Source organism: Mauremys mutica, chromosome 9 (genome assembly GCF_020497125.1).
Source record: "Mauremys mutica isolate MM-2020 ecotype Southern chromosome 9, ASM2049712v1, whole genome shotgun sequence".
In the NCBI taxonomy this organism is placed as follows: Eukaryota; Metazoa; Chordata; order Testudines; family Geoemydidae; genus Mauremys; species Mauremys mutica.
The window spans coordinates 77108051-77135306 of NC_059080.1; the positions used below are offsets into that span (position 1 = coordinate 77108051).

At 41.0% G+C, this 27256-nt stretch overlaps 1 protein-coding gene across 2 annotated transcripts in view; it reads right to left on the reverse strand.

Annotated features, from left to right (window-relative positions):
- Window positions 1–23955, reverse strand: part of HLTF (helicase like transcription factor) — a 46511-nt gene extending 22556 nt beyond the window's left edge. For both annotated transcript variants that reach the window (XM_045031378.1, XM_045031379.1), the window contains exons 1-15: window positions 23812–23955; window positions 20979–21189; window positions 19833–19999; window positions 16773–16906; window positions 11743–11840; window positions 10826–10900; window positions 10385–10576; window positions 10200–10295; window positions 9080–9128; window positions 6876–6966; window positions 5472–5551; window positions 5344–5388; window positions 4138–4227; window positions 3813–3910; window positions 544–687 (exon numbers count right to left, since the gene is read on the reverse strand). In XM_045031378.1, coding sequence (XP_044887313.1) covers window positions 544–687; window positions 3813–3910; window positions 4138–4227; window positions 5344–5388; window positions 5472–5551; window positions 6876–6966; window positions 9080–9128; window positions 10200–10295; window positions 10385–10576; window positions 10826–10900; window positions 11743–11840; window positions 16773–16906; window positions 19833–19999; window positions 20979–21189; window positions 23812–23831 — 1590 coding nt within the window. In that variant the 5' untranslated portion in view covers window positions 23832–23955. The remainder of the gene's footprint in view (window positions 1–543; window positions 688–3812; window positions 3911–4137; window positions 4228–5343; window positions 5389–5471; window positions 5552–6875; window positions 6967–9079; window positions 9129–10199; window positions 10296–10384; window positions 10577–10825; window positions 10901–11742; window positions 11841–16772; window positions 16907–19832; window positions 20000–20978; window positions 21190–23811) is intronic.
- Between the last annotated feature and the right edge of the window lie 3301 nt (window positions 23956–27256).

A 27256-nucleotide genomic window follows, 5' to 3' on the forward strand; every position in this document is an offset into this window, starting at 1 on the left:
AAGTCCCAGTCTCTCCCTCAAGCTCTTCATCCAATCTCAGTCTCTACCCACACCTCTATCTGCTCCACTCCTAGTCCCAGTCTTCTTGCAAAGCTAGTCCCAAATTATCAATTGCCCACCTCGCCCCAAGTCCCAGTTTTCGCCTTCCCTCCAGTTGGCTGTCCTAACCTGCTCTCCGCTCAAGTCTGACTTTTGTCCCCCTCCGCAGCTGAATCAGGCAGCTTCCTCCTCCATGCTGCCAGAGGACTGAGGGGTCACTGACAGCACTAAAGATACACACTCCCTGCTCTCAGTTCAGGTGCCTAGATCTAGCACAGCCCACTGCTACCCAGAACTGAAATTGTAAGGAAAACCCTGCTCAGCCCCAGGCTAGATCAAACCCAATGCACTCAGAATCTGTGGGGAATTTAACTGCTAAAAATAATACAGTAGACACATTCAAAGAATGCCTCCCACTCTTCATAAATGGCCATTTTGGGTTTGTTTGGTTTTATATCATCGGATACAAAAAGTTGCTATACAGACATTTAGTATTTTACTTACTCCATAATCGCTGGCTAAAATGTTGTAGGTTGTTAGTACTATATCTTGTTTTGAAAGAAATACTGGGTCTTTGCTGCGGTCAGGACCATAATAAACATATATATTCAAGTGAACATCTGGCCTGATATGTTGTTCAAACTGATCCTGAAAGAAAAGTCATTAGAGAAACTGCGATTAATCAAATGTTGCCACATAACTATATTCCTTAAGGACGGCTTACAAAAACAACTGTAAATTCTGTTCTGACTCAGTGGCACACTGCAACTACCAATGGTGGAACACAGGACAGACATATAACCAAGTCAATTTTGTTGGGGTAAGAGAGGCAGAGGGAACTGTAGCAGCTAACTTAGTTACAGCAAAAACAGAACCAAAAACAAAGCAAAGCTTCATAGTCACAAGTAATTGTACTGCAATGGAGTTGAGGAAAGGGATGGAGGGAGATTTTTTTTTTTAAACACGCGTAAAATAAAGCTACAATGGCATTTCTGAATAAATAAGAAAAAATAAAATGAAAGAATGACAGGTTAAAAATTATTAGTATTTCTCGTGTTACTAACAACATTTTATTTAAAATGAAAGATTTTCAAGATCTACTTTTCATCATTAGTGTTTAATTTTTGCACCTCTTTTAAATAAAATAGTTAATCTTCACTTGTCACTTTCATTTTTGTTTCTGAAGTGTTTCACCTTTGTCGCTATCCAGCACTAACACCATGTTGCAGAATTTGAGCTGCTGACAAAAAGAAGGGGTAAAGTCTAAAGAAAAACTGATTTCAATAAAAAGTATCACAGTTCTAGAACGCAAATATAATATATGGAGGGAGTACTTTAATCTCCCTCACTCTAAGTTCTCCACACGAAGCTTCATTTGTTGAGTTTTCTGCAAGTTTCTCCATTACTGAGTAAGTATTAGGCAGCATTTTTTCTGGTAACTTTATTACAGTAACTTCACAAATCACCAGAATCTAGAGAAGGAATTATAGCTAGAGCTAGGCAAGATTTTTCAGATAAATAGTTTATTCCCCCCACAAAAATTGCAGTTTCAGTTGATTCAAAACTATTTGCGAATTTGTCTCAATTTCAAACAATGAAATGAAAACAGTAGTTTCAAATACCAAGTCCAATTTTGTAGTTTTACAAAAAAAATTTAAACAGACCAACAAAAAAAAACCTGAAAAAGCAAGAGTATTTTCTCTCAGCTCTTTTCAGTTTTAATTATATTTGTGTTGTAAAATCCACTGGCATAAAGCTTCGACAAAGGCGTGATTTTTAAGCTGTGTCCCTTTAACATGTTTACAAACAACAAACTCCTCTCCTGTGTGGAACCCATTTGCTCAATAATGACTGTCCTCACAGAGTGACCAATATTTGTAGCTCTTTAATGGACATGAAATCAGTGAATAAAAGCTATTTAGTCTCATGGCACTACTATGTCACTTCCATTTGTTCTAGTATCAAAAATTACTAGGGCTGTCAAGTGATTTAAAAAATTAATCGCGATTAATCACCCTGTTAAACAATAGAATGCCATTTATATAAATATTTTTGGATGTTTTCCACATTTTCAAATATATTGATTTCAACTCCAACACAGAATACAAAGTTCACAGTAACACTTTATATTTATTTTTTATTATAAATATTTGCACTAAAAATAAAATAGTATTTTTTCAATTTACTTAATACAAGTACTGTAGTGCAATCTCTTTATCATGGAAGTTGAACTTACAAATGTAGAGTTATGTACAAAAAAATAACTGCATTCAAAAATAAAACAATGTCAAACTTTAAAGCCTACAGGTCCAACTCAGTCCTACTTCTTGTTCAGCCAATCGCTCAGACAAACAAGTTTGTTTATATTTGCAGGCGATAATGCTGCCTGTTTCTTGTTTACGTCACCTGAAAGTGAGAACAGGCATTCGCATGGCACTGCTGTAGCCGGCGTTGCAAGATATTTATGTGCCAGATGCGCTAAAGATTCATATGTCCCTTCATGCTTCAACCACCATTCCAGAGGACGTGTTTTCATGCTGATGATGGGTTCTGCTTGATAATGATTGAGAGCAGTGCAGACCAACGCATGTTCATTTTCATCATCATGAGTCAGATGTCACCAGTAGAAGGTTGATTTTCTTTTTTGGTGGTTTGGGTTCTGTAGTTTCCACATTGGAGTGTTGCTCTTTTAGACTTCTGAAAGCATGAGCCACACCCCGTTCCTCTCTGATTTTGGAAGGTGCTTCAAATTCTTAAATCTTGGGTTGAGTGCTGTAGTTATCTTTAGAAATCTCACATTGGTACCTTCTTTACATTTTGTCAAATCTGCAGTTAAAGTGTTCTTAAAACAAACAACATGCTGGGTCATCATCGGAGACTGCTATAACATGAAATATATGGCAGAAAGCGGGTAAACACAGAGCAGGAGACATACAATTCTGCCCCAAGTTCAGTCACAAATTTAATTAATGCTTTTTTTTTTCTTTTTTTTTTTTAAACAGGCATCATCAGAATGAAAGCATGTCCTCTGGAATGGTGGCCAAAGCATGAAGGGGCATACAAATGTTTAGCATATCTGGCACGTAAATACCATGCAATGCTGGCTACAAAAGTGCCATGCGAACACCTGTTCTCACTTGCAGGTGATATCGTAAATAAAAAGTGAGCAGCATATCTCCTGTAAATGTAAACAAACGTGTTTCTCATAGCAATTGGCTGCACAAGAAGTAGGACTGAGTGGACCTGTAGGCGCTCAAGTTTTGCACTGTTCTGTTTTTGAGTGCAGTTATAAAAAAAAAAATCTCCATTTGTAAGTTGTGCTTTCATGATAAAAAGACTGCACTACGGTACTTATATAAGGTGAACTGAAAAATACTATTTCTTTTATCATTTTTACAGTGCAAATATTTGTAATAAAAACATTATAAAGTGAGCATTGTGCATGTTGTATTCTGTGTTTTAATTGAAATAAATATATTTGAAAATGTAGAAAATATCCAAAATATTTAATAAATTTAAATTGGTATTCTATTGTTTAACAGTGTGATTAAAACGGCGATAAATCGCGATTCATTTTTTTGAGTTAACCGAGTTAACCGCAATAAATTAACAACACTAAAAGTTACCTATTTTTTGAATAACTGCTTTATTTCAAAATTAGGAAAAGCAGTAATTTTTAGTCAAATTACATGTTACTGGAGCAATGTTATTTGTACTGTCATAATTAAGAGTCACAACATATTCAAGAATTAACATGATAATGTAAAACCTACAATCCAGTTGCTTAGGACAGAGAGCGGACATATGATCAGTGTTGTTCTGGGACCCTCTTCAGAATCATTTTTCTTAACAGACTGTACACTTGCAGTACCTGAGAAAATAAAAGTGACACTTAGCAGGATAATCATTTACCTTAATCCTTTATTTTGAAGGATTATAACAAATACAACACTAAAAAAAAATTGAGTAGTTCCCTGTAGTCCTTTTGGAGGTCCCCATCAAAATAATGTAAGCTTCACAGGATAAAAAACATCTGTATAGTTTTTCAGTTTGAAAATAAACTGAAATTCATAAGGCTTGTGTTTATTTCTTCATTACCTTTTTTCTTTGCTTTCTTTTTTAATGGAGCAGGTGGAGATGCAAGAGCAGATGCAAAGCCTGTGTCTTCTTGGATAATACGAGCAGCTGCTGCCAAAAGACCACATCCAAATGCAAAACATTTGAAAAATGTGTGCATGGGTAGATATTTTGTTACATTTATGTCTCACTAAGTGAAACCCGTTAACCAAATAAACTGATTTTCTCACTGTTTTACCTGTAGCTACTAACATGGATTAACTCTCAAAGGGACAGAATCTATTGGGCCACTAGGACAAACAATTTAGCACAAGTTTCACTCCAGGAATACACACATACATAAAATACTTTAGACTTGTTTACACAAACACTTAGCTCACATCAAGCTCCAGTGTAAACCTACCCTCCGCTAGCCTGCCATGCATTAAGTGCCTATGTGGACCCTGCTGCCGAGCACTAAAAGTTCCCTAGTGTGCTGTGATTTACTCGTTTCAAAGCAGCATAGATCAAAGCGCACTACGGAACTTTTAGTGCACGCCAGCTGTGTCCTCACAGACACGTAGTGCAGGCAAGGTAGCATGGGGTAGATTTACATCCCAGCTTGCTGCAAAGTGTTTGTGTAAACAAGCCCTCAATGCAGAGTACCTATAGTCTTTAGGATTTTCTTCCATACGGGGTATTTAGTTTGACAGATAACATATGTTCTTGTACATTTAGATTAGCATCTAAGCATTTTATCTTGTAATATAGTTCTGCCTTTCAAATGCGCTTTTTCCATCTCTGTGCCTACATACTACCACATGCTTGTCAGAATCTAAAGCATCTCATGTTTCCTCACTACACCTTCCAACATCCCCTCCCTTTTACCACTGAGGAAAGGATTCTCTTCAAAGCCTGTCACATCATCATTACTTATTTCTTCAGCCAGAAAAGCTGTTAAGAAACATAAGCCCAGGGAAGGAGTGCATCATTACTAGGCTAGCTCAATAGCCCTTTCTTAAATAAGAGTTCAAGGTTCTACTTCTAATAGATAAATTTACTCTCTTATAGATGGCTAAACCGAGTTACATGCTCACAGGATTAAACACATGTCTGCAGGAGTTTTACTGAAACATTTGTAATATAGATTATTTTCTTGATAAGAAGTTGGCCTGAAGTATCTTCTAGTGTACAATTTCTGCTTAAATTTCTGGTATGGAAACATACTTATACTCCAAAGAAACATACTTTTACTTCTCTTTCTGGTTACTGGGAGATCTTTTTCACATTTGGCTGAAAAGAAAAAACAACAATTGATTTTTAAAAACTGAATTAAATTAATTCTATTTTAACCCAAGTATTTAAATACAGCTTACTTCTTGTTTGTTGTGGTAGCCACTCTTCAGATTCTTCTGAGTCGCTGCTTACTGTATATTTGGGTTTCTCAGCTTTAGCTCTAAAATATTAAAATAAAAACACTTTGCAACCATACTAAAACGTAAAGAGCGTGTTTTAGCCACACAGACTAACATGCAATAGATATGGCCAATATGCTTTGAAAAGTTCCTCTGAGGGTGGGGGACAAAACAAAACGTACTCTGTTCATTGTTGTATTTCAATAGGCAAAAAAATAGTCTGCAGACAGACTATTTTCTCATAAATGTAAAAAAAAAAAAAACCCAGATCTTTACACTAACCAATAAAAAGAACAAGCTGTGCCATGATGAAATGGCATGAACACATTAATGTTTCAAACACAAATCAAGCCAAAAGCTGTCCCTTTTGTCTACAAAACAAAGCATCTAAAGCAGCGGTTCTCAAACTTCATTGCACCGTGACCCCCTCTGACAACAAAAACTACTACACGATCCCAGGAATGGGGACCAAAGACTGAGTCCACTCGAGCCCCGCCGTGAAGAGGTGGGGGCCAAAGCTGAAGCTCAAGAGCTTCTGCCTTGGGTAAGGGGCATGTAATCTTAGCCCCGGATGGTGGGACTCAGGCTTCGGCTTCAGCCAAGGACGGTAGGACTCGGGCTCTGGCTTCGGCCCTGGGCCCCAGCAACTCTATCATCATCCTTGACAACCCCATTAAAATGGTATTGTGACCCACTTGGAGGGTCCCAACCCAGTTTGAGAACCCCTGATCTAAAAGTATACTTGAAACACTGACAAAAACTATTGGAATTTAGCCCGATATCAGAATTTTCTCTCAAGTTTTTTAAATAATAAATACAGAATTTCGGATTCATTTTAATTGTGAAATCAATACCTGGCACTGCTATCATGCCTGTCGCTCAGTCTCAGTTAGTGGTCTTTGATACTTCCCACCTTATAATATACACTACAGCATATTTCTGACAACTGTAAGCTGCAGCTTGGGAAAGAAAAAGGAATATTGCTGCTATGGACACTGGCAGATAAACGAAGCAATCTAACCTTGTTGTTTACATTCTTTTAAAAAAATTCAAGAATGGGTATCAAAACAGCATTACTACAAAAATGGATTATAGTTACCACCTTTGATACTATTATACTGACAAGATGGACAAAAACAATTGAGAATGTAGACAAGAGTCACTTAGGAAAAAAAAGTTCATGATGGGCAGAGGAGAGGACACCAAACACTTACCACCTAGATAAGATCATCCTTACTCCAATCTGACGGATGTAAAAACCAGGAAGGGACTGCATCTTCTAGAGTCTTGCTAATCTCTCTAACTTTATTCAAATGTCATGCAGCAAGCCAGCAAAGAGAAAAAAAGTGTGTTTCAGGATATTACCTTTTTGGTCGGGAACTAGAATATTGTGATTGAATAGTTTCACTCTTCTTCTTTACATTAGAAATGTTGGGCTCCACATTACAGCTGGTCTCTTCAGGAGAGAAAAAAAAAGTTATGAAAAGGAAAATACGGTCTTTTTGCCTGAAAGCCAAGCTACCTGAGAGCTACTTGATGAATAAAACTAGTACAAAATTTAGATCACAAATGTCCTAAATTCCTCAGAGTGAAATTTGCATAACTGGCATTTTGAGTCTCGACTGTAAATGTGAACTAAAAATACTATGAAGATCTTCCTAATATATTTCCAGCCATCTAAAATGCTGACATAGTAAAACAACCACTCACCATCTTGCCCAGCTAAATTTGCATACAAAAAAAGTTTTAAAAAGTGTTAACACCCCTGCATTCACACCCTACACACTATTGTAATAATCTTCATAATAGGTGTGCCTTTGTAAGATATCATTTGAAAACTCATACTTTGCTGGACAATAATGACCTAATAAAATACATGTGGGAACATTGTATGTGAAGTTAGACTACTGTGTATGATGTTCAAAAATCACGTTCCACCAAAGTGGTCAAAAAGTCCTGTCTTGAACAAAGGAGTGTATGTTTGCCTTACTTTGCATTTAAGTAGTAAACAGAGTCATCAAGTAGGAAGGGAAAACAAGTTCCCAACTGGAAAAAAATTTCAAGAGAAGGGTGGGGAATTGAAATTTCAAAAGAAGGGGCAAACACCCCAAGACTCCCACTCTCTCTCCCTGTCTGTCTCTGACATCACACCTAAGTTGACAAAGGATGGGCCTGTATTTAGATACTATTTAATATTTTTTAAATCATAATTTAAATGTCCAAGAATAATGTGTTATTTAAGTATTATATAGACAATCATGTAAGTTCATACTTAAATACAAAGCACTTTGAGAGAAACTCAACTTGTCCCAACAGACTGATGACCAAAAAGGACTCAGTCCACATAACAAGAAACAATTAAACATTATTTGAACAAGTACAGTATCAGAATGTGGCTCTATCCAAAGCAGGTTTATTATATTAGAAATGGTAGTTAGTACAGATTTGGTATATCCTTGTTACAAGCACTGTTTACACCGAGAGGAGAACAAATATTGTGAAATGGAGAAATATGAGACCAACACTGAGCTGATGAAGAGCTAGGGAGAAGAAATAACTAGAAATGATTTACAACAGAAAAAAGTCTCTCTTCTATAGCAGGATACAGTGACCTTTACCTTTTATTAAAGTACATTTCAGAATTTGGTATGGAATGAAGCCAAAATTATCAATATTGCTCACAAACTAGAAATTCTAAAAAGATATTGGTTTTTGGAAACACTGCCTTACAATGTTTCTGAAACAAAATTTGCTCTCGGGGACCACAGCAGAGGTAAAACTGAGAGGAATAGCGATTTCATCCAGAAGCTGCCAGAGTTACCAGGATCTGTGGCTCCAGGGTAACCACACCATACTTACTGCCAAGGAGCAAGGACCCTAGGGCTTCCAAACTCCCGGGGAGCCAGCTAACCCATGAGTTTGGGGTCTCTGATCCAAGGCATTATGCATGGCAAGGTTACCCTGGAGCTACAGACCCTCAGAACCCAACCCACAACTTCCAAGCTCCCAGTTCTGTGGCAATAATCCTGGGATCTCTCATGTCTTCCCAGCTCCCTACCGCAGACCTGGGAACCTAGGCTGAGAGCCCTGGCAAAACCCCAGTTTCTGAGGGCTTCCAGACTCTGTGCTGCAGAACCAGGACCCAAGCCCCAGTTAGAGTCAGGACTTCCAGGTCTGCCAGGCTCTTCGCTGCGTAGGAGCCTGGAAACTCTGGCATAGCAGAGCTGCCCCAGAGCCATGGACCTTGCAAACCCCAGGGCAGCCCACATGGTGGGGCTCCTCAACAGCCTGCCAGGCAAGCTTGCAGGGTTTCATTGGGCTCTGCCAGAACCCTGCTTGTGATCTGGCAAAAGTTCATCGAACTTGACTCATTTCTGTGAGCAATTTCAAGTTTGATGAACCAACATTTTCCAGTTTGGTTGGAAATTTTCCAACTAACTCTAATTGTAATTGCATATTGCTATTCTAATAATAGTGTTGTTGTATACTACTGAGTTAACAGATCTAGCGCTAGCATGTATTATTCATAATTCAAGTACTGTTGTGTCCTTTCACATTTTCACTGTTACCTTTCAAAAGTTCATGTCCTTCATTTTTCACACCAGTGACAACAGATTCCTAAGGAAAAACAACAGTTTATTCTGTAATGTGGTAACAACTAATAGTGTAATATGGTAGCAATGGGTTTCATCTGTCTACTTTTTTTTGCATACAAAAAGATTGATTTAGTGGCAATACATTTACATTAATCAAAAACTTTAAAAAAAGTTATGAGTTTAACACATTCATATAGTAAAAAAGAGCAGATTCACCAAAAGGGAACTGTACACAGGTAGAAAGAGAACTTCAAATTACACAGGTATATTGGAAGGAAAATAAACCACTAAGCTTTTCGGACTATTCTGAGCCCAGACACAAAGCATTACCAAATAATTTTAATGCAATCATGATTAAAAAAAAAAATCCTAATTCTTGTACAGATTACAATAAAATAATCAGACAATGCTCATACTTACTTTTTCCACCCCATAGTTAAATCAATGTATGGGAAAGGGAGTGAGTGCAGCAAAACTGACATTTGGATTAGATGATCCAAGAGGACCTTTTCAATCCTCCCTCCCCACCCTTTTTTTTAAACTATAGGGTAAGAAGGTGTTCCACAAAGTAAATAAATCGGAGGTGTTTCCCCCCCCACATTCAGACCCTCTGCTTCATATTTTTAGATATAGCCTCTGCAATGCATGGGAACTATATATGCGAGTCCTTAGAAGAAAACATACTTATTTGTGTATTCATGAGAAAAAGAAAAATTTTAAAAAACAGGACCTTTATATTTTATTTTATATGCATTAACCTAATAGAACTTGAATAAAGTACATATTCATGATCTCTAAATTTAAATCTTCCCTGGAGTACATCGTTTCAAAGTTCAAACACACAGACTATTTTGTTTCAAAATATATTTAAATTAAGTCCTCTAATTATATCTGACCTGGCGGTGTAACAAAGTAAGAAGCAGAATGGTATTATATCACTGGATATTATAAGCATAAAAAGCTCATATCAACTATAAAAATGATATGAGGTAAGGATTTTTTATTACTTGCTAGAAGAAATTATTTCACACAAAAAACAATAGTCATGGCGTGCCATCCTTTTTTTTTTTTTTTTTTTTTAAATACATCTCACCTTATGCAACTGATCGCTTTTAATCTTTTCAACAGGAAGAGGTTTGCCATCATGAAAGTTGGTAAGAATCAATGCGATTGTTGCAAGTGTTTTACCCTAAATAAAATGCAAAGGATAGAATTTATGGTTTTTCCAGAGATAAGTCAAACTGTATTCAAATTCACTAAAGCACTACACATAGTTACCAATCCCATATCATCAGCCAGTATTCCTCCAAGAACAGTTTCTGGTCGTTCTTTTTCAGCAAAATTTGTAAGTGTATTATAGTAGAAGTTATTTTTCTCTTCCCAAAACAGTGGCAACTCCTTACTGTTCTCACGTGAAACCATCCAAGCTAAAGCCTGCTTTTGGTGTGGAAGTAATGGTGTTCCAACAGCCTGTAAGTCAAAAAAGTAATGTTATACATCTTTTACATGAAATAACCCTTTTCCCTTTGGGAATGGGGAGGGGAAAGAACGTTTGATTAATTGCTCTCTTAAAACTTTATTTAAATGAACTGATATTTAGGACAACTCATTATTCTAGCATGACACTGCTAAACTCTGAAGATATGTATAGATGTTTATATATAAAGTTTGTAACAGAATTTAAAAACCTACATAAGACTTTTTCAATAGAACAAATACCTCTGCTCCTTCCATTTCATGAGTTTTATCATCTTCTTTCAGATCTTCAAACAATTTGTCAAACTCACTTTTAAGCTGCAATGCACAAACACAGAAGTTGCAATTAAATTCAACTTCTACATTAAATAAATACTTGATGACATAACAGATGCCAGTCACATGGCCATATGGATACCCAGATCTCCAAATGACTCCTCGAGTCACTAGAATCTGTAACTGCTGCTACTGGGGAGGTAGGCAACAAAGAACATGTGATAATGTGAAAAAGCAGAAGTAGTGGGGGAACAGCCCCATTCAGATCCCAGGTTGGCACTAAAATGTGCATTAAAATAGGGTGAGGTATACTGGTACAGCTATGTGAAAAAATCTTCACAGTGCTGGGTACACCTGACCAAATTTAGACTTGAAATGGGTGCAATTCAAATTATCTCTGTGAAACTCTTTAGCTCAAACCAAGGCTTTTCATGGCTTGATAAATGGACAAAGTCAAGTAAAAAACAACAATAGTAAGCAAAATATTGACAAATAGCTAAGATTACTACACATTATAGGTTTCTTTTAATTTTAATTTGTGCATTTGACAGCCCTTTGTGTCCAATTGGTTTCACTGTTGCCATATGTAAAGCCCACTGAAACAAGGTATAAAAAAAGACATTCAAGAAATGGCTTTAAAACCATAAAAACTGGCAAATGGATTCTGGAGCAGGTGTAGTAGCTGAACCTATAATGGTTTAAAAAAAAAACAGATTTCAAGTTGACTGTGCCCTCTAAAAGATTTGTTTCAGAGGGGAGAAAAAAACAAAATACTTCAGTGCTCATGAAAAAGGACTAATCCTCACTTTCATGGGTACCAAGTTCACTTTTTTTAAAGTATATATTTTCAACATAACTACGTACCAAAAAAAACCACCACACACCTGCTCTGTTGTCATCTGCACAGCAGCATGTCCTGGAGCACTATAGCTTGGTCCAGCTCTCCCAGAAACCCAGCTAGATCCAAAACCAAATTCTGAACCTGTGTTCCATTTAGAAAAAACACAAACACAGCAGTTAGAGACTTGGCTTGCTCAGATGACTGATAACAGGATATGGTGCCTTTTTCTCTCCGTTTGTTTTTTATTCAACGATGTGCAGTAGAAACCAAAAGTTTTTACCAACTAATGGCTATTTGTGACATACGGGAAATGACTACGAGTGTAGTCCCTTGTGAAGAGTCCTATTGCTTACCAGTTAGGCATTTTTATTCTTACGTTTTGTAATGTTTTAGTAGTCAATGCACAATTAGATCAACAAAAAAAGGAAAGGGCTGCATAACGTTATGCAAGTATAACATATCAAGCATGACTTGTTGATTTCAAGAACCCTGGTACAAGGGGTTGGCGGGAGTGGGAAGGGGAATGTTGACATGATTACATTTCTATTGATTTTTCACCATGCAAAAAGATGAAACTCTGTTCCACTCACATTAAGATCACGATTATAGTAGTTTCTTTCATCTTTGTTTTAAATATATTAAAGCACTTAATTATATCTACATGCTCAACAATTTTACAAAAACACAACTTTACTAATGTCAACATTGTATGTTCATCCACCTTTAAATTATATACCAACTCTATGATTTATCCCAGTCAGGAACAAGGAAAAGAAATGGGCCTAATACTATGCCAAAAGTCAACAGGCTCTCTTTTGCACACCTGCAGGGGAAGCAATATTTTGGGTCAACACTATGGGTACGTCTACACTACAGGATTATTCCTATTTTACAGAAACCGGTTTCGTAAAACAGATTGTATAAAGTCGAGTGCACGCGGCCACACAACGCACATTTATTCGGCGATGTGCGTCCATGGTCCGAGGCTAGCGACGATTTCCGGAGCGTTGCACTGTGGGTAGCTATCCCGTAGCTATCCCATAGTTCCTGCAGTCTCCCCAACCCCTTGGAATTCTGGGTTGAGGTACCAGTGCCTGATGGGGCAAAAATCATTGTCGCGGGTGGTTCTGGGTACAGCCTCACCCCTCCCTCCGTGAAAGCAGCAGACAACCGTTTCGCATCTTTTTTCCTGGGTGAACTGTGCAGATGCCATAGCACAGCAAGCATGGACCCTGCTCAGCTCAATACCGCAATCGTGGATGTTTTAAACACCTCGCGCATTCTCGTGCAGTCTATGCTGAACCAGGACCTGCAAAGCCAGGTGAGGAGGCAGCAGCGGCTACGGCAGCACAGCAATGAGAGTGAGGAGCACATGGACACAGAATTCTCTCAAACTGCGGGCCCCTGTGCTTTGGAGATCCTGATGGTAATGGGGCAGGTTCTAGCCATTGAACGCCGATTTTGGGCCTGGGAAACAAGCACAGACTGGTGTGACCGCATAGTTTTGCGTGTGTGGGACGATTCGCAGTGGCTGCGAAACTTTCGCATGCCTAAGGGCACTTTCATGGAACTTTGTGACTTGCTTTCCCCTGCCCTGAAACGCCATAATACCAAGATGAGAGCAGCCCTCACAGTGGAGAAGCGAGTGGCAATAGCCCTCTGGAAGCTTGCAACGCCAGACAGCTACCGGTCAGTCGGGAATCAATTTGGAGTTGGAAAATCTACTGTGGGGGCTGCTGTGATGCAAGTAGCCAAAGAAATCATTAAGCTGCTACTACGAAAGGTTGTGACTCTGGGAAACGTGCAGGCCATAGTGGATGGCTTTGCTGCAATGGGATTCCCAAACTGTGGGGGGGCGACAGATGGAACCCATATCCCTATCTTGGCACCGGAGCACCAGGGCACTCAGTACGTAAACCGCAAGGGGTACTTTTCAATGGTGCTGCAAGCACTGGTGGATCACAAGGGACGTTTCACCAGCATCCACGTGGGATGGCCGGGAAGGGTTCATGACGCTCGCGTCTTCAGAAGCACTGCTCTGTTTAAACAGCTGCAGCAAGGGAATTACTTCCCAGACCAGAAATGCCTGTCGTTATCCTGGGGGACCCAGCCTACCCCTTGATGCCATGACTCATGAAGCCATACAGAGGCAGCCTGGACAGTGGTCAGGAGCTGTTCAACTACAGGCTGAGCAAGTGCAGAATGGTGGTAGAATGTGCCTTTGGCCGTTTAAAGGCACGCTGGCGCACATTACTGACTCGCTCAGACTTCAGCCAAACCAATGTCCCCTTTGTTATTGCTGCTTGCTGTGTGCTCCACAATCTCTGTGAGAGTAAGGGGGAGACCTTTATGGCAGGGTGGGAGGCTGAGGCAAATCACCTGGCCGCTGATTACGCACAGCCAGACACCAGGGACATTAGAAGAGCACATCAGGAAGCGGTGCGCATCAGAGAAGCTTTGAAAACGAGCTTCATCACTGGCCAGGGTAGGGTGTGACTGCTGTGTTTGTTTCCCCTTGATGAACCCCCACCCCCCTTGATTGACTCATTCCCTGTAAGCAACCCACCCTCCCCCTTCGATTACAGCTTGCTTAAGGAAATAAAGTCACTATCGTTTAAAAATCATGTATTCTTTATTAATTCATTATAAAAAGAGGGAGAGAACTGAGAAGGTAGCCCAGGTGCAGTTTGGGAGGAGGATAGGAGGGAAGGAAAAGGCCACTAAAAAAATTTCACAGTAATGACAGCCTTTTGGTTGGGCTGTCCACGGGGGTGGAGTGGGCGGGTGCACGGAGCCTCCCCCCATGCGTTCTTACATGTCTGGGTGAGGAGGATGTGGAACATGGTGAGGGTGGTCATACAGGGGCTGCAGCGGCACTCTGTGATCCTGCTGCTGTTCCTGAAGCTCCACCAGACGCAGCAGCCCCAGAATTGCATCCCGCCACCACTGATCTTCCTGCCGCCACCTCTGATCTTCCTGCCGCCACCTCTGATCTCGAGCGTCCCTCCTGTCCTCACGTTCACTGGCATCTTTCCTGTAATTTGATACCACCTCCTTCCACTCATTCAGATGAGCTCTTTCCTTGCGGGTTACTTCCATGATATCCGAGAACATTTCATCTCGCGTCTTCTTTTTCCTCCGCCTTATCTGAGCTAGCCTTTGGGATGGAGTAGGGAGGCTTGAAAAATTTGCAGCTACATGAGAGAGGGGAAAAAAGGAAGAGAAGTATTTAAAAAGATACATTTTACAGAACAATGGTTATACTCTTTCACAGTGAACAACACTATTCACCTTACATAGCACATGTGATTTCACTACAAGGTCATATTTTGCATCTTAATATTGAGTGCCTGCGGCTCTGGTGTTACAGATCTCACAGACGCAGGTCAGGGCATCAGAATTCAGCTTGCATGCGGCCACGGTAAGCCACTGTCTTTCGGCTTCTGCAGCCTTCATATATACAGTACTTTACCCCTCCCCCCACCGCATGGCTGGTATCATGAAAGCTCACTGCTAATCACCCCCCTTCCCTACCGCATGGCTGGTAGCTGGAAAGATCCCTGCTAGCCAAACGCGAAAAAGCTCATCGCTATTTCACTTTTGGAGTACCTCCAGAAGCGCTTCATGGAGATGTCCCTGGAGGATTTCCGCTCAATCCCCAGACATGTTAACAAACTTTTCTAAGTAACTTTACTGGCTGCGAATGCATCCCAAGTCCTCAGGGCAAATCAATCATTAAAAAACGCTTGCTTTTAAACCATGTTTTATATTTACAAAGGTACACTCACCAGTGGTCGCTTCCATGGCTTCACCGTCTGGGCTAGTGGCTTGGGAAGGCTGGTAGGGTAATTCCATCTGGGTCAGAAAAAGCTCCTGGCTGTTGGGGCTAACGGCGTGCTGTGTGCTCTCTGCACGCTCGTCCTCCTCTTCTTCATCGTCATCTTCCCCATACGCAGAATCCTCAGCCATGGCTGAGATTACAACCCCCACCTCGGAATCCACGGACAGGGGTGGGGTAGTTGTGGCGCAACCCCCTAAAATTGCATGCAGCTCAGCGTAGAAGCGACCTTCCGTTTGCTTCTTTGGTTTTCTGGTAGGCTTGTCTGAGCTCCTTAACTTTCACTCTGCACTGCACTGAGTCCCTGCTGTGGCCTTTTTCCATCATAGCCTTGGAAATTTTTTCAAATACTTTTTCATTTCATCTTTTGGAACGCAGGTCTGTTAGCACTGAATCCTCTCCTCATACAGCGATCAGATCCAGTACCTCCCGTGCAGTCCATGCTGGAGCTCTTTTTCGATTCTCAGGAGACTGCACTGTTACCTGTGCTGATGAGCTCTGCGTGGTCACCTGTGCTGATGAGCTCTCCACGCTGGGCAAGCAGGAAATGGAATTCAAAAGTTCGCGGGGCTTTTCCTGTCTGTCTATCTGGCCAGTGCATCCGAGTTCAGATTGCTGTCCAGAGCGGTCACAATGGTGCACTGTGGTATACCACACGGAGGCCAATACCATCGATTTGCGGCCACACTAACCCTAATCTGATATGGTAATACCGATTTCAGCGCTACTCCTCTCGTCAGGGAGGAGTACAGAAACCGGTTTAAAGAACCCTTTATATCGATATAAAGGGCCTCGTAGTGTGGACGGGTGCGGCGTTAAATCGGTTTAACGCTGCTAAAATTGGTTTAAACGCGTAGTGTAGACCAGGCCTATGAAAAGAATTAGCATGAACACTTGACCCCCTTTCTTTCACAAGGAGATTAGTGATACTAACACAATTTCCAGGTCATACCCAGGCTGAAAGACAGAAAAGGATTTAAAAAAAAAAAATCCAGAGGATAACAAATCTACTTTGCCACAACCTTCAATCACTTTTCATGTCTGCAAAGTCAAGGAAAAACCTACAATACAGCACGGATGGAGCACAACTGCACATTCACTATGAACCCAGATCTGGCCAGTTTGGGGCTGGTGACGTTCCCAATGAATCCACAGGAATATTACCATTGACTTCACTATGAGCAGGATCAAGCCTTTAGAGTTTCTTCTAATGAACAAACAAATTTATAACTTACTTTTTGAAGGAGGAGCCAATTTAAATCCATGCATTTTCAATTTATCTAGAACAGCTTGCTTATTTTCTTCTTTTCCCCAAAAACTCATTTGTACAGGCATAGTAAAGGCATTCTTTGCTCCATAAGGGACAACCCTGAGAATAAAGAAAAAAAGGAACATACCTCTCACTTAAAAAGTAAAACATTTCATAGCAGACTCCAATGGAGAAAATACATAATTAATACTCCCATGAAATAAAGAACTTGTTATAGTCATTAGAACATTGAAACAGTACGTCACAAGTTCCACCAAAGAAGTAGACTCCTAAGAAAACTATCAGGCAATAATCTATATAGTGAGATTCCATTATTGTCATTCTCTGTGTCATTATGGAACCCAGAATTTCCATTGTGTCAGTGTAAACGGTATAGAAACAGCTACAAGCATGGTTGAGAGTTCTTTTTGTTCAGACAATCATCAGGTTGAATCATCAATGAGATTGGTGGTGTGCTACCAATTTGTTTTAAGTTCTCAGCCATTTTGACTTTATGAAGTATACCTATGTGACATACAGCTACAAGGCGGCAAGTATTTGTGCCATACCAAGAGTCCCTAGACCATGATGATATCCCATGGAACTCAACCAATCATTGTTCTACAGCTAATTTTCATGCCACAATTTCAATTGGCTATATGAGGCAAACTGCTCAGATAGTGGATTACTTGGCCCAAGTGCTATACCCATGCAACAGCACAAGCTTACAGCTTCTACTACAATATTAATACGCAATGGGCCAGGTTCTCATTCGTACAAAGGCCTGTTTTACACCACTATGGCAGCATATAACTGTGCTTAAACTAACTTTATGCTCATTTTAAGCCCCTTTACCCTACCAGAATAGTGTAAAGTGCCCTTAGCATAAGTAAGAATAAGGCTCATAATACAGTATTTTTATATGATATTAATACATTAGAAATGGAGCAGTTAGTTCCACCAAAAGTTACAGTTGCCTATAGTTTTCAATTATAAGATCCTGTTTTAGCTACTTTTAACTTTTTGAAACTTTAACCACTCAGGCTGAAGTTTTCCATGCAAGATGTCTGCCTGGGGCTGAATTTTTCTGGAAAGTTTCAGCAAACACAGTTCAACTGCTCCTCAAATTAGTTTAGGGGAAAATACTACATTATTTTGTCCATGTTTTTAAAAAAAAAAAAAATCTTACAAATATTTCATTGGGGCGCTCTAGCACTTCCATGCTTCGGAGCAGGGACTTGAAATTTAGCAGGAAGCAAAAACACCAGGGTGCCAAGAACAAAGCTAGGGATATTTTTAAATCAATTTTTTTTTTTTTTGGTGAGGGACCAAAAAACAACACAGATTTGACAAAACCTTTTACAAATTCATATCAGTTCTGTCAAAGTTGGTCATGTAAAAAAAAAAAAAAAAAAAAAAAAAACCCAAAACTGAGAAAAAGTTAAAACCTTTTTTATGACATTTTCTATGGGAAATTTTTCAACTTTTTTGGTTCAAAACAACTTTGTTTCAAAATTTCCTTTAATTTTATAAAAATATCAAACATTAAAAATCTCTTGAAATCAAAACAAAAAGTTCTGTTTTAGGTTGTCCTAAACATTTTATTTGATCCAACACATTTTCTCCCCCAAGTTTTCTGGAATTGCCAGTGAACCAAAATAAATAAATAAATCCATTGTTGGCACAGCATTGAAATGTTCCTTTTGCTATCCCCCATGACAAAATGTCCAAATTTAGCCAAGTCAGAAACCTACAAAAAAAAAAATCTCAGTTCCCATAAGCTCAGCAGAGGTATGTTAGAGGCTGGCACCATTATTAACAAGGTATCCAGAGGATGCTATTCGTGAAGGACAAAAACAAAAAAGACACAAGAAGATGAGTCTGCAAAGAGAACAAAGCTGCAATTATTGTTAAAAATAGTGCTGGAATGGGAGCTGGGATGGGTGAGGAGAATGGAGAGCAATCGCTTGTATAGGACAGTTTACACTTTGTCTTCAGATTTTGAACTCTTAATGTCCAAATTTAATAAAAACCTAAAAAACTATTTAAAAAATTTTAGGATTTTTCTACTCATCTCAGCACGTGTTCTGATTTTTGAATTCTTGAAGTTTGGCACTACAGTCATAGAAAGATGGGATTAGCAAGAGCTAGCCAGGACTGCCAAATTTTCATGACAATTTTACAAGAAAAAACTTTTACACCGGTTTAACATTATATAATTGCTACTTAACACTGAACATTTTTCTGATTGTTACTCCGAATTAAATCAGAAACTGATTCACAGCCACCTATAATTAAAATTTTGCACAAAAAAAAAAATCACAATTTTGCCTGTGTTACAAATTGTCATTTTCCAATAAGACAGTGACTCAGAAGTACAAATTTTATTGTATGTACATGAGAAAAATTTTTGCCACATTCACTTTCAGGAAAAAAAAAAAAGGTTCTTCTTTTATAATAAGTCCACATAATGTATTAGAATATAGAATTAGTTCAAAATTTTCCCACAAAAGAAAAAATGTCAATGAAAATTTAATCTTTTGTTTTTGTTGAAATTTTCCATGGAAATATTTTAATTTTCTGAAAATACTGAAAGATTTCAGCCAAAAACTTTCTGGTTTGGAACAAATATTTTGATGAACAAAAAAAAGTTTCCCATGGAAACGAGACTTTTTTTGGGGGGAGGGGGAATAATTTAGTCAAAAATCCAAATTTTCCATCAAAAACAGTTTCAAACAGAAAATTTTTCACCAGCCCTACTAGAATCCTTTAAGAAGAAGAGCCAAACCAATGAGTAAAAATTACAAAGTAAGCTTTTGTCAATTCAACTCTCACTGATGCCTCTAGAACTTGTCATTTGCAGAGGAAAATGAACTGTAATCTGGATGGTTCATAAAGGGAGCCTATAGCCTGCAGCTATGACACTTAAATCCTGTTATGGCAGCCATCAGTGTTACTTCCAGTAATCTCAGCTAAAGGATATATACTTTCATTGTTGCTACATAAAATATACTAAAAATATTAAAACTGACATCTGCCCACTTACCCTTCAACTATTGCTAGCTTGTTGTCCATGATGTATGCCAAGGGCGCTGCAAGTTCTTTTTTGATATGGCCTACCTGGTTTCCATTCACATTGTTTACTTTTACTGCATTTTTATCATAGAGGTTATTGGGCTCTCTCTGAAGTGCAACCATTTCATTATTGTTAACCTGCAAAAAAAGAAAAAGGAGCACAGACTTGTTTAGTTACAAGTTATTTACAGAAATACCTAAATGCATTCTGAAGCTAAATTTAAAGATTATTTTAGCATAATAGGCTGTTTTTACCTCTAATAATTCTTTATTCAAAATACTAGAGACTTTAAAAATTAGTAAGAGGTGGGCTTCAGAGCCCAAGCTCCATCCTGAGCACCTACTTCAAAGTACTGTCTTCTACACAGCTATTTTTAGAGCACTAGCACAAACCCTGCTAGGCCAAGTCTCTCAACCTGGATTGGTAGGTTAGCTGCCTGTGGGCTGGTTAGACAGATCCTATAATACTTCGTACTTATTCAACAATTCTCATTTGTAGAATTCATGGCTCCTTACAAAAAGCTAGTAAATATCATTCCCTTTTTACCAGTAGAGAAACTGAGGGACAGGTACATTAAGTGACTTGCTTAAAATCACATGGGCCAGATATACAATTCATGTCTCCTGGCTTCCAGTCCTATTGAAATGCTGTATCATCAAAAGTCTGTTCCATCCACCAACACTGTAAAGACTGTGGCTAGCAGGACTGAGCTAGGATGTTTGCATAGTTCTAAATGAGTGTACAACTGGAGAAAGCAGGAAAGGCAGGGCACTTTGAGAAAGGAAAACACCTTCCCTTCCACTACGGTCAACTTCCCGGGGCCTGCTCTTATCTTACCTCCAGCCAGCTCCTGAGTAAATAACTAAAGCAGATCTAAAAGATACCTTAACAAATCCTGAAATTTAAATTGCGGGTTTAAACTACTGAATTCTCTTAGAACTGTGTAGAATCTTAAATGCACTGATACGAACAAATGAATGAGAAAACCCTAGGACTTGTCAGAAAATACTGGAAAGCTGTGAAATTTTAACAACAAAAGGGCAAAATGTTCAATTTTTTCCCCACTTTCCAACTACCTCTGCTTAGTAGCACTTTATTAATTCATACTGCACTTACAACCCCTGTGTAATAACGTAATCCAACCACATTTCCTCGCAAGGTTCCAAATAAAACAGCTGAATCTGTATCTTCATCTGTCCCAGGAATGTCATCTGTACATAGAAAGTCTTCTAACCCAAACTGGGAAGAAAAATCACGAGAGGTATAATGGGAATAGTTCCTATCTCCTCCAAGATGGGCAGACTGTAAGTATTTCCAGGCAGAATCTCTGCAGAAAGACAGAATAGAAGTTATTTGACATTATATTTTAAAATGTAGTCTGAATGTTTCAGTTACTCTTGATCCCCTTTTATAAGTGTCTATTTAATTTTCCCTTTTATAGTGTGAATATATATATTTCACATCTTTATGTAACCATTCTACCTTACCTGACAATTTACCCTTAAAAATAAATAAATAAATAAACACACACACACACACACACACCCCACCTGTCTCCAGGACATTACAGTCTCACATAAACAGCACATTGTCAAATTATTTTTACTATTTAACTGACTAGAATATAATCTTCAAGCACTCAGAAAAAGAGTCAACACTGTAGAGTAGGAGGTATTAACTGCTTTTAGGGCAAGATTGAGCAGCAGGAGCTTGGTTGGTTTTATTGCTTCAGAATTTTTTCTGCTGAGTTGAGGATCAAAAGAGCAAGGGGCAGAAGAGAGAAATGTCTCACACAACAGAGCACCAGAATTCTGAGTTGGTCAGGGTTCCTCATGCTCAGAGGTTTATAATTTTCTGCTGAAAAAGGATACAGAGACTTTGCCATAGCAAAAATGCTTTCGTTTCATTCTCCAGAAAGGGCTGGAAAAAGGGCAACACTGGCATTTTTTAATAAAATACTGCCCTAAACTTCACTGGCCCCCCAATATTCCTAACTTTGTCAAATACGCAAAAAGATTATGTTTTTCCAATCTTAATATAGTCCCATATAATAAGTGCTTTACAAACAGTTTATTTCGCATGGGTTCTCTCTAAGAGCAGAGTGGCTCTTCTCATTGATAATACTGGATCACTTCTGCCTGACATCACATATATGGACTGTCAGAATCCACAAGACAGAGCAAGTGGGAAGTAATATAAACAAATTATCATCTGTATTAGAAATCTACCCTTTTCAGGTGAGATACAATGAGGTACAAAGCCAAATTGTAATAAGTCACTTAAGTTGCTTTATTGAATATAGTACAGTTCAAGCAGTGAAGTTACCTTTATAACATACTTTATAACACTTCTGAGACAACTACTCAATCTTGGCATATATAGTCGTACTGGATACACCAACCAGATGAAGATTCTTTCTTATACGCCTTCTCTTTTATTATAAAGAGAAATCCTCAATTAATGCCTCAGTATATTGTACTTTTTGGCTAACTCACAAAAACATCTGTGACTGTGTATGTCAAATAGACGTAGTCACATCAATGCAAAGAAAAGCACTAACACTTGCTGATCTTTACAAAAGCAACACAAAAATGAGTGCTCAGTGCTTTGGAAGGCGGTTAACAGTCAACAGCATAGCACATTATAACTTTGCACAGCAAGACCTTCCTGCACAGTCGTATTATTTATTTAAATTATCTTAAACTACTGTCAGTGAGCGTGACTAGGCTTCCAAATATTGCGTATTTGTCTGGATCAACTTTGGTTTCTTTTGCACATCATTCTAAAATTAGAGTAATCCACAGAATCAGACCCACAATTTAGCCAGGGTTTACCACAAAGTCATCTAAGCTTTGCCCACCTGAAGGCTATACTAGTAACTTGTCAATTCAAAAGTCACATCTATGTTGTGCCACATACTTCCTATGTTCTTATAGGACTAAACTGGCATTACATGGGTGTGTGACGGGGAAAGTGAAATAAGCGATCAACTCCACCAGCTACTGGCTTGACATGGAAGGGAACACATACCATACCCGTATAAAGGGTGGCTGAGCAACTGGTTCAAGATGTACTTGCTTCCTGTGGAACTCCAGGTGAATCATCCATAACTCCTGCTGGGACTCCTGAGGCAGCACTTTCCTCTCTATATACACCTCTACCTCCATAACACACTGTCCTTGGGAGCCAAAAAAATCTTACCGCATTATAGGTGAAACCGCGTTATATCAAACTTGCTTTGATCCACCAGACTGCGCAGCCCCGTCCCCCCATGAGCACTGCTTTACCATGTTATATCCAAATTCGTGTTATACCAGGTCACGTTGTATCGGGGTAGAGGTGTACTAATTCAAGTAAGAAGTGCTTTAAAGGAACAATCCTGCCCTGATTTGGAAATGTGGTGGTAGCGGAGAATAATGACCTAAATGCATTAATGTAATGTGTATAACTGAAGTGGGGTGCCGAGATTTAAGGTGCACTAGAGCCCAGCTAAGAAGAAACAACAGGATAGGTAAGGGAGGATGGAAGAGACAGGCATCTCACACCAGTGAGAACTGGTTGCTCTCTCTCCATTATAACTGTCACACGCTCTCAACACTACAAATTATAACTGCCTCCATAATAGCCCCACTAACCCATTCTGGCCCAGGGTGCCCAGCTCCACCAGCCCCACCCCAGCCCAGGGCATCCAACCCCAACCCACCCCCTCAGCTCCACCAGCCCCACCCCGGACCCGAGCGCCCAGCCCCAACCCACCCGCTCAGCTCCACCAGCCCCACCCCGGACCCGAGCGCCCAGCCCCAACCCACCCGCTCAGCGCCACCAACCCCTCCCCCCGGCCCAGGGCGCCCAGCCCCAATCCACACACACACCCAGCAGCCGGCCACGCTGACCCCAGTTACACGAGCCCTGCCCCGCCTTCCCAGCCCCGCCCCACGCTGGGCCTCACCTCATGAACGTCCAAGCCATGGTGTTGCTGAAGGCCGCCGCACGGCGAGGGTGACAGAAGAACAGGCCCAGCGCCCGCCAAGGGACCGACAGACGCGCAGCCCACCGGCGACTTCAGTCCCAAGCCCACAGCCGCCAGGGCAGAGTTTAGCGCCACCAGCCTGACTGACAACAACAGCACCAATCCCACCCAAGATTTCACAGTCACCAGCCAATGAGAACAGGGCTGCGAAAAGGGGCGGGACTTTATCATGCGTTTTCTGTGCGACGAGAACAGAGCCGACGAAGAGCCGCCAGAGCCTCCGTCTGCCGCCTGTGCGGTGTCCCTCCGCCTCCCTTCCACCCCTGCTGCGAGGCGGCTCCCGACGGGCTGGTTGCAAACGAGTTCCCCTCACCGTAAGGGGCCACCCTGGTACTGACAGCTCTGCCCGAGGTGGCCGTGTCCCATACAACACTCATGTTGCAAAGCGTGCAGAAAAGAGATGCTAGGAGGGGTCAAGGTCGTCTGGGTCACCTGCCTCCTAGTAAAACAAAAAGGAGTCCCACTTGTGGGGGAGTGGCACTGTATGTTAAAGAAAGTATAGCGTCAAATGTAGTAAAAATCTTAAATGAATGAAACAGTGCCAGAGACTCTCCATGGCTAGAAATTCCATGCTTGTGCCAGCAATGCCCCTCTGTCATGTACATTGGCCAAACCGGACAGTCTCTACACAAAAGAATTAATGCACACAAATCTGACATCAGGAATCATAACACTCAAAAACCAGTAGGAGAACACTTTAACCTGTCTGGTTGTTCAATGACAGACCTGTGGGTGGCAATTTTGCAACAGAAAAGCTTCAAAAACAGACTTGAATGAGAAACTGCTGAGCTGGAATTGATATGCAAACTAGATACAATCACCTTAGGTTTAAATAGGGACTGGGAATGGCTGAGCCATTACAAACATTGACTCTATTTCCCCTTGTAAGTATTCTCACACCTTTTATCAAACTGTCTGTACTGGGCTATCTTGACTATCACTTCAAAAGTTTTTTTTCCTTACTTAATTTTTTTCCTTACTTAATTTACCAGAGTTGGTAAGACAACTCCCAACTTTTCATGCTCTCTGTATGTGTATATATATCTCCTCAATATATGTTCCATTCCATGCATCCGATGAAGTGGGCTGTAGCCCACGAAAGCTTATGCTCAAATAAATTTGTTAGTCTCTAAGGTGCCACAAATACTCCCTGTTCTTCATGCTTGTATAGTAGGAGTATAGCAGTATGAATATACTACCAGCTGCCTGACTAGGATGGTGATTGTGAAATACTCAGGGAGATTAGAGAGGCTACAAAGAGAGAAACCCCAATAATAATGGAGGATTTCAATTACCCTCATATTGAGTAGGTACATGTCAGGAAGAAGAGGTGGATGAGGCTTTTTTAAAAAACAACTAACAAAATCATGCCAAGCACAGGACTTGGTGGTGATGGGTCAACTACCCAGACATCTGTTAGGAAAACACAGGATGACACAGATTATCCAACAAGTTCTTTCAATGCATTGGAGACAATTTTTTACTTCAGGAGTGGAGAAAGCAACTAGGGGAGAGGCTGTTATAGATTTGATTTTGACAGATAGGGAGGAACTGTTTGAGAGTTTGAATGTGGAAGGCAGCTTGGGTGAAAGTGATCGTGAAATGATGAGTTCTTGATTCTAAGAAATGGTGGGAGGGAAAACAGCAGAATAAAGATAATGGATTTCAAGAAGGCAGACTTTAGCAAACAGGGAGTTAGTTGGTAAGATCCCATGGGAAGCAAGTCTAAGGGGAAAAAAATTGAGAGAGTTGGCAGATTTTCAAAGAGACATTATTAAATGCACAAGAGCAAACTATCACACTGCATAGGAAAGATAGGAGGTATGGCAAGAGACCACTCTGGCTTAACCAGGAGATCTTACATGAGCTGAAACTCAAAAAACAGTCCTTCAAAAAGTGGAAACTAGGTCAAATTACGAAGGATGAATATAAACAGAAGCATGTTGTTACCAGATTTGCCCGTTACTTTGGGGTGTGCTCATTTATTACTCTTCTGGGAGGCGGGGGAGTCTGTAATTCTATCAATGCACTGCTTGTGTCATTTGTGTTCTCATATGGAGCTCTACTTCTCCCTGCTGCAATTTCCCTCCCAATGGAGCTATCCTGCAGGACCGAGATTCCCCAGGGCTGGGTTCTTCCCGCCCCAGAATCAGATGAACACACACACGTTAACAGAACGTGTCTGAGAGGAGCAGGTTAATCAGCTCTCCCAAGCTCACCCCTTATATGTCCCTGGACTCAGTAGGCTGAGTCGAGCAGCACTTCCAAGCTGTCATCCTCATATGTCCCAGGCATAGGCGCCGACTTATATGGGGCTCTGGGGCTTTAGCCCCATGAATAAATCCCAAGCAGGGGCTCTGCCCCACCAATGTTTTTTCTCCCCTGCTTGGAGCGCCCCCCCGCCGCTGCCGCCGCCGCCGCCAGGGCTGCCCAGAGCCCTTTAAATCCCAGCCGCCGCCGGGAATCAGAGGGCTCTGGGCTGCCTGCTGCAGCGGGAAGCCCAGAGCCCTACTGATTCCCGGCCGCAGGCTGGGGATTTTAAAAGCTCTGTGCTCCCCGCGGGTTGCAGGCAGCCCAGAGAGCCCTTTAAAATCCCAGCCGCGGCTGAGATTTAAAAGGGCTCTGGGCTCCCCGCCGCAGCGGGCAGCGCAGAGCCCTCTGATTCCCGGCTGCGGCTGGGATTTAAAAGGGTCTCAGCTCCCCCCGGTTGCAGGCAGCCCAGAGCCCTTTTAAATCCCTGCCAAGGCTGAGATTTTAAGGGCTGCGGGCTCCCCGCGGTTGCAGGCAGCCCAGAGCCCTTTGAATCCCAGCCTCTGTCCGCTGATTGCCCCCTCCCCAGACCCCTGCCCCAACTGCCCCCCAGAACCTCCACCCCCTATCTAAGCCCCACTGGTCCTTGTTCCCCAATTACCCCTCCCGAGACCCCTGCCCCTAACTGCCCCTTGGGACATCAGCCCCTATCTAAGCCTCCCCTTCTCCTTGTCCCCAACGGCCCCCCCCGGAGACCCCACCCAACTTCCCCCCCCCCCCAGGACCGCACCCCCTAACCTGTCCCCTGATAAACCTCTTAGACTCCCATGCCTATCCAATTGCTGCCTGTCCCCTGACTGCCCCTTCGAACCTCTGCCCCCTCCAACTCCCCTGCTCCTTGTCCCTTGACTGCCCCCCCCCCCCGCCCCCCGGAACTCCCTACCTCTTCTCCAACCCCCAAACTGCTTACTGTGCCACTCAGACCAGCGTATCTGGCTCCATGAAGCTCCAGACAGTTGCTGCCATGCTCCCCATGGAGCCCACAGCCCTCTCCCACCCCCAGCACCTGCCTTCCAGATTTGAACACCTCATAATTCAGGAGTGCTCAAGCTCC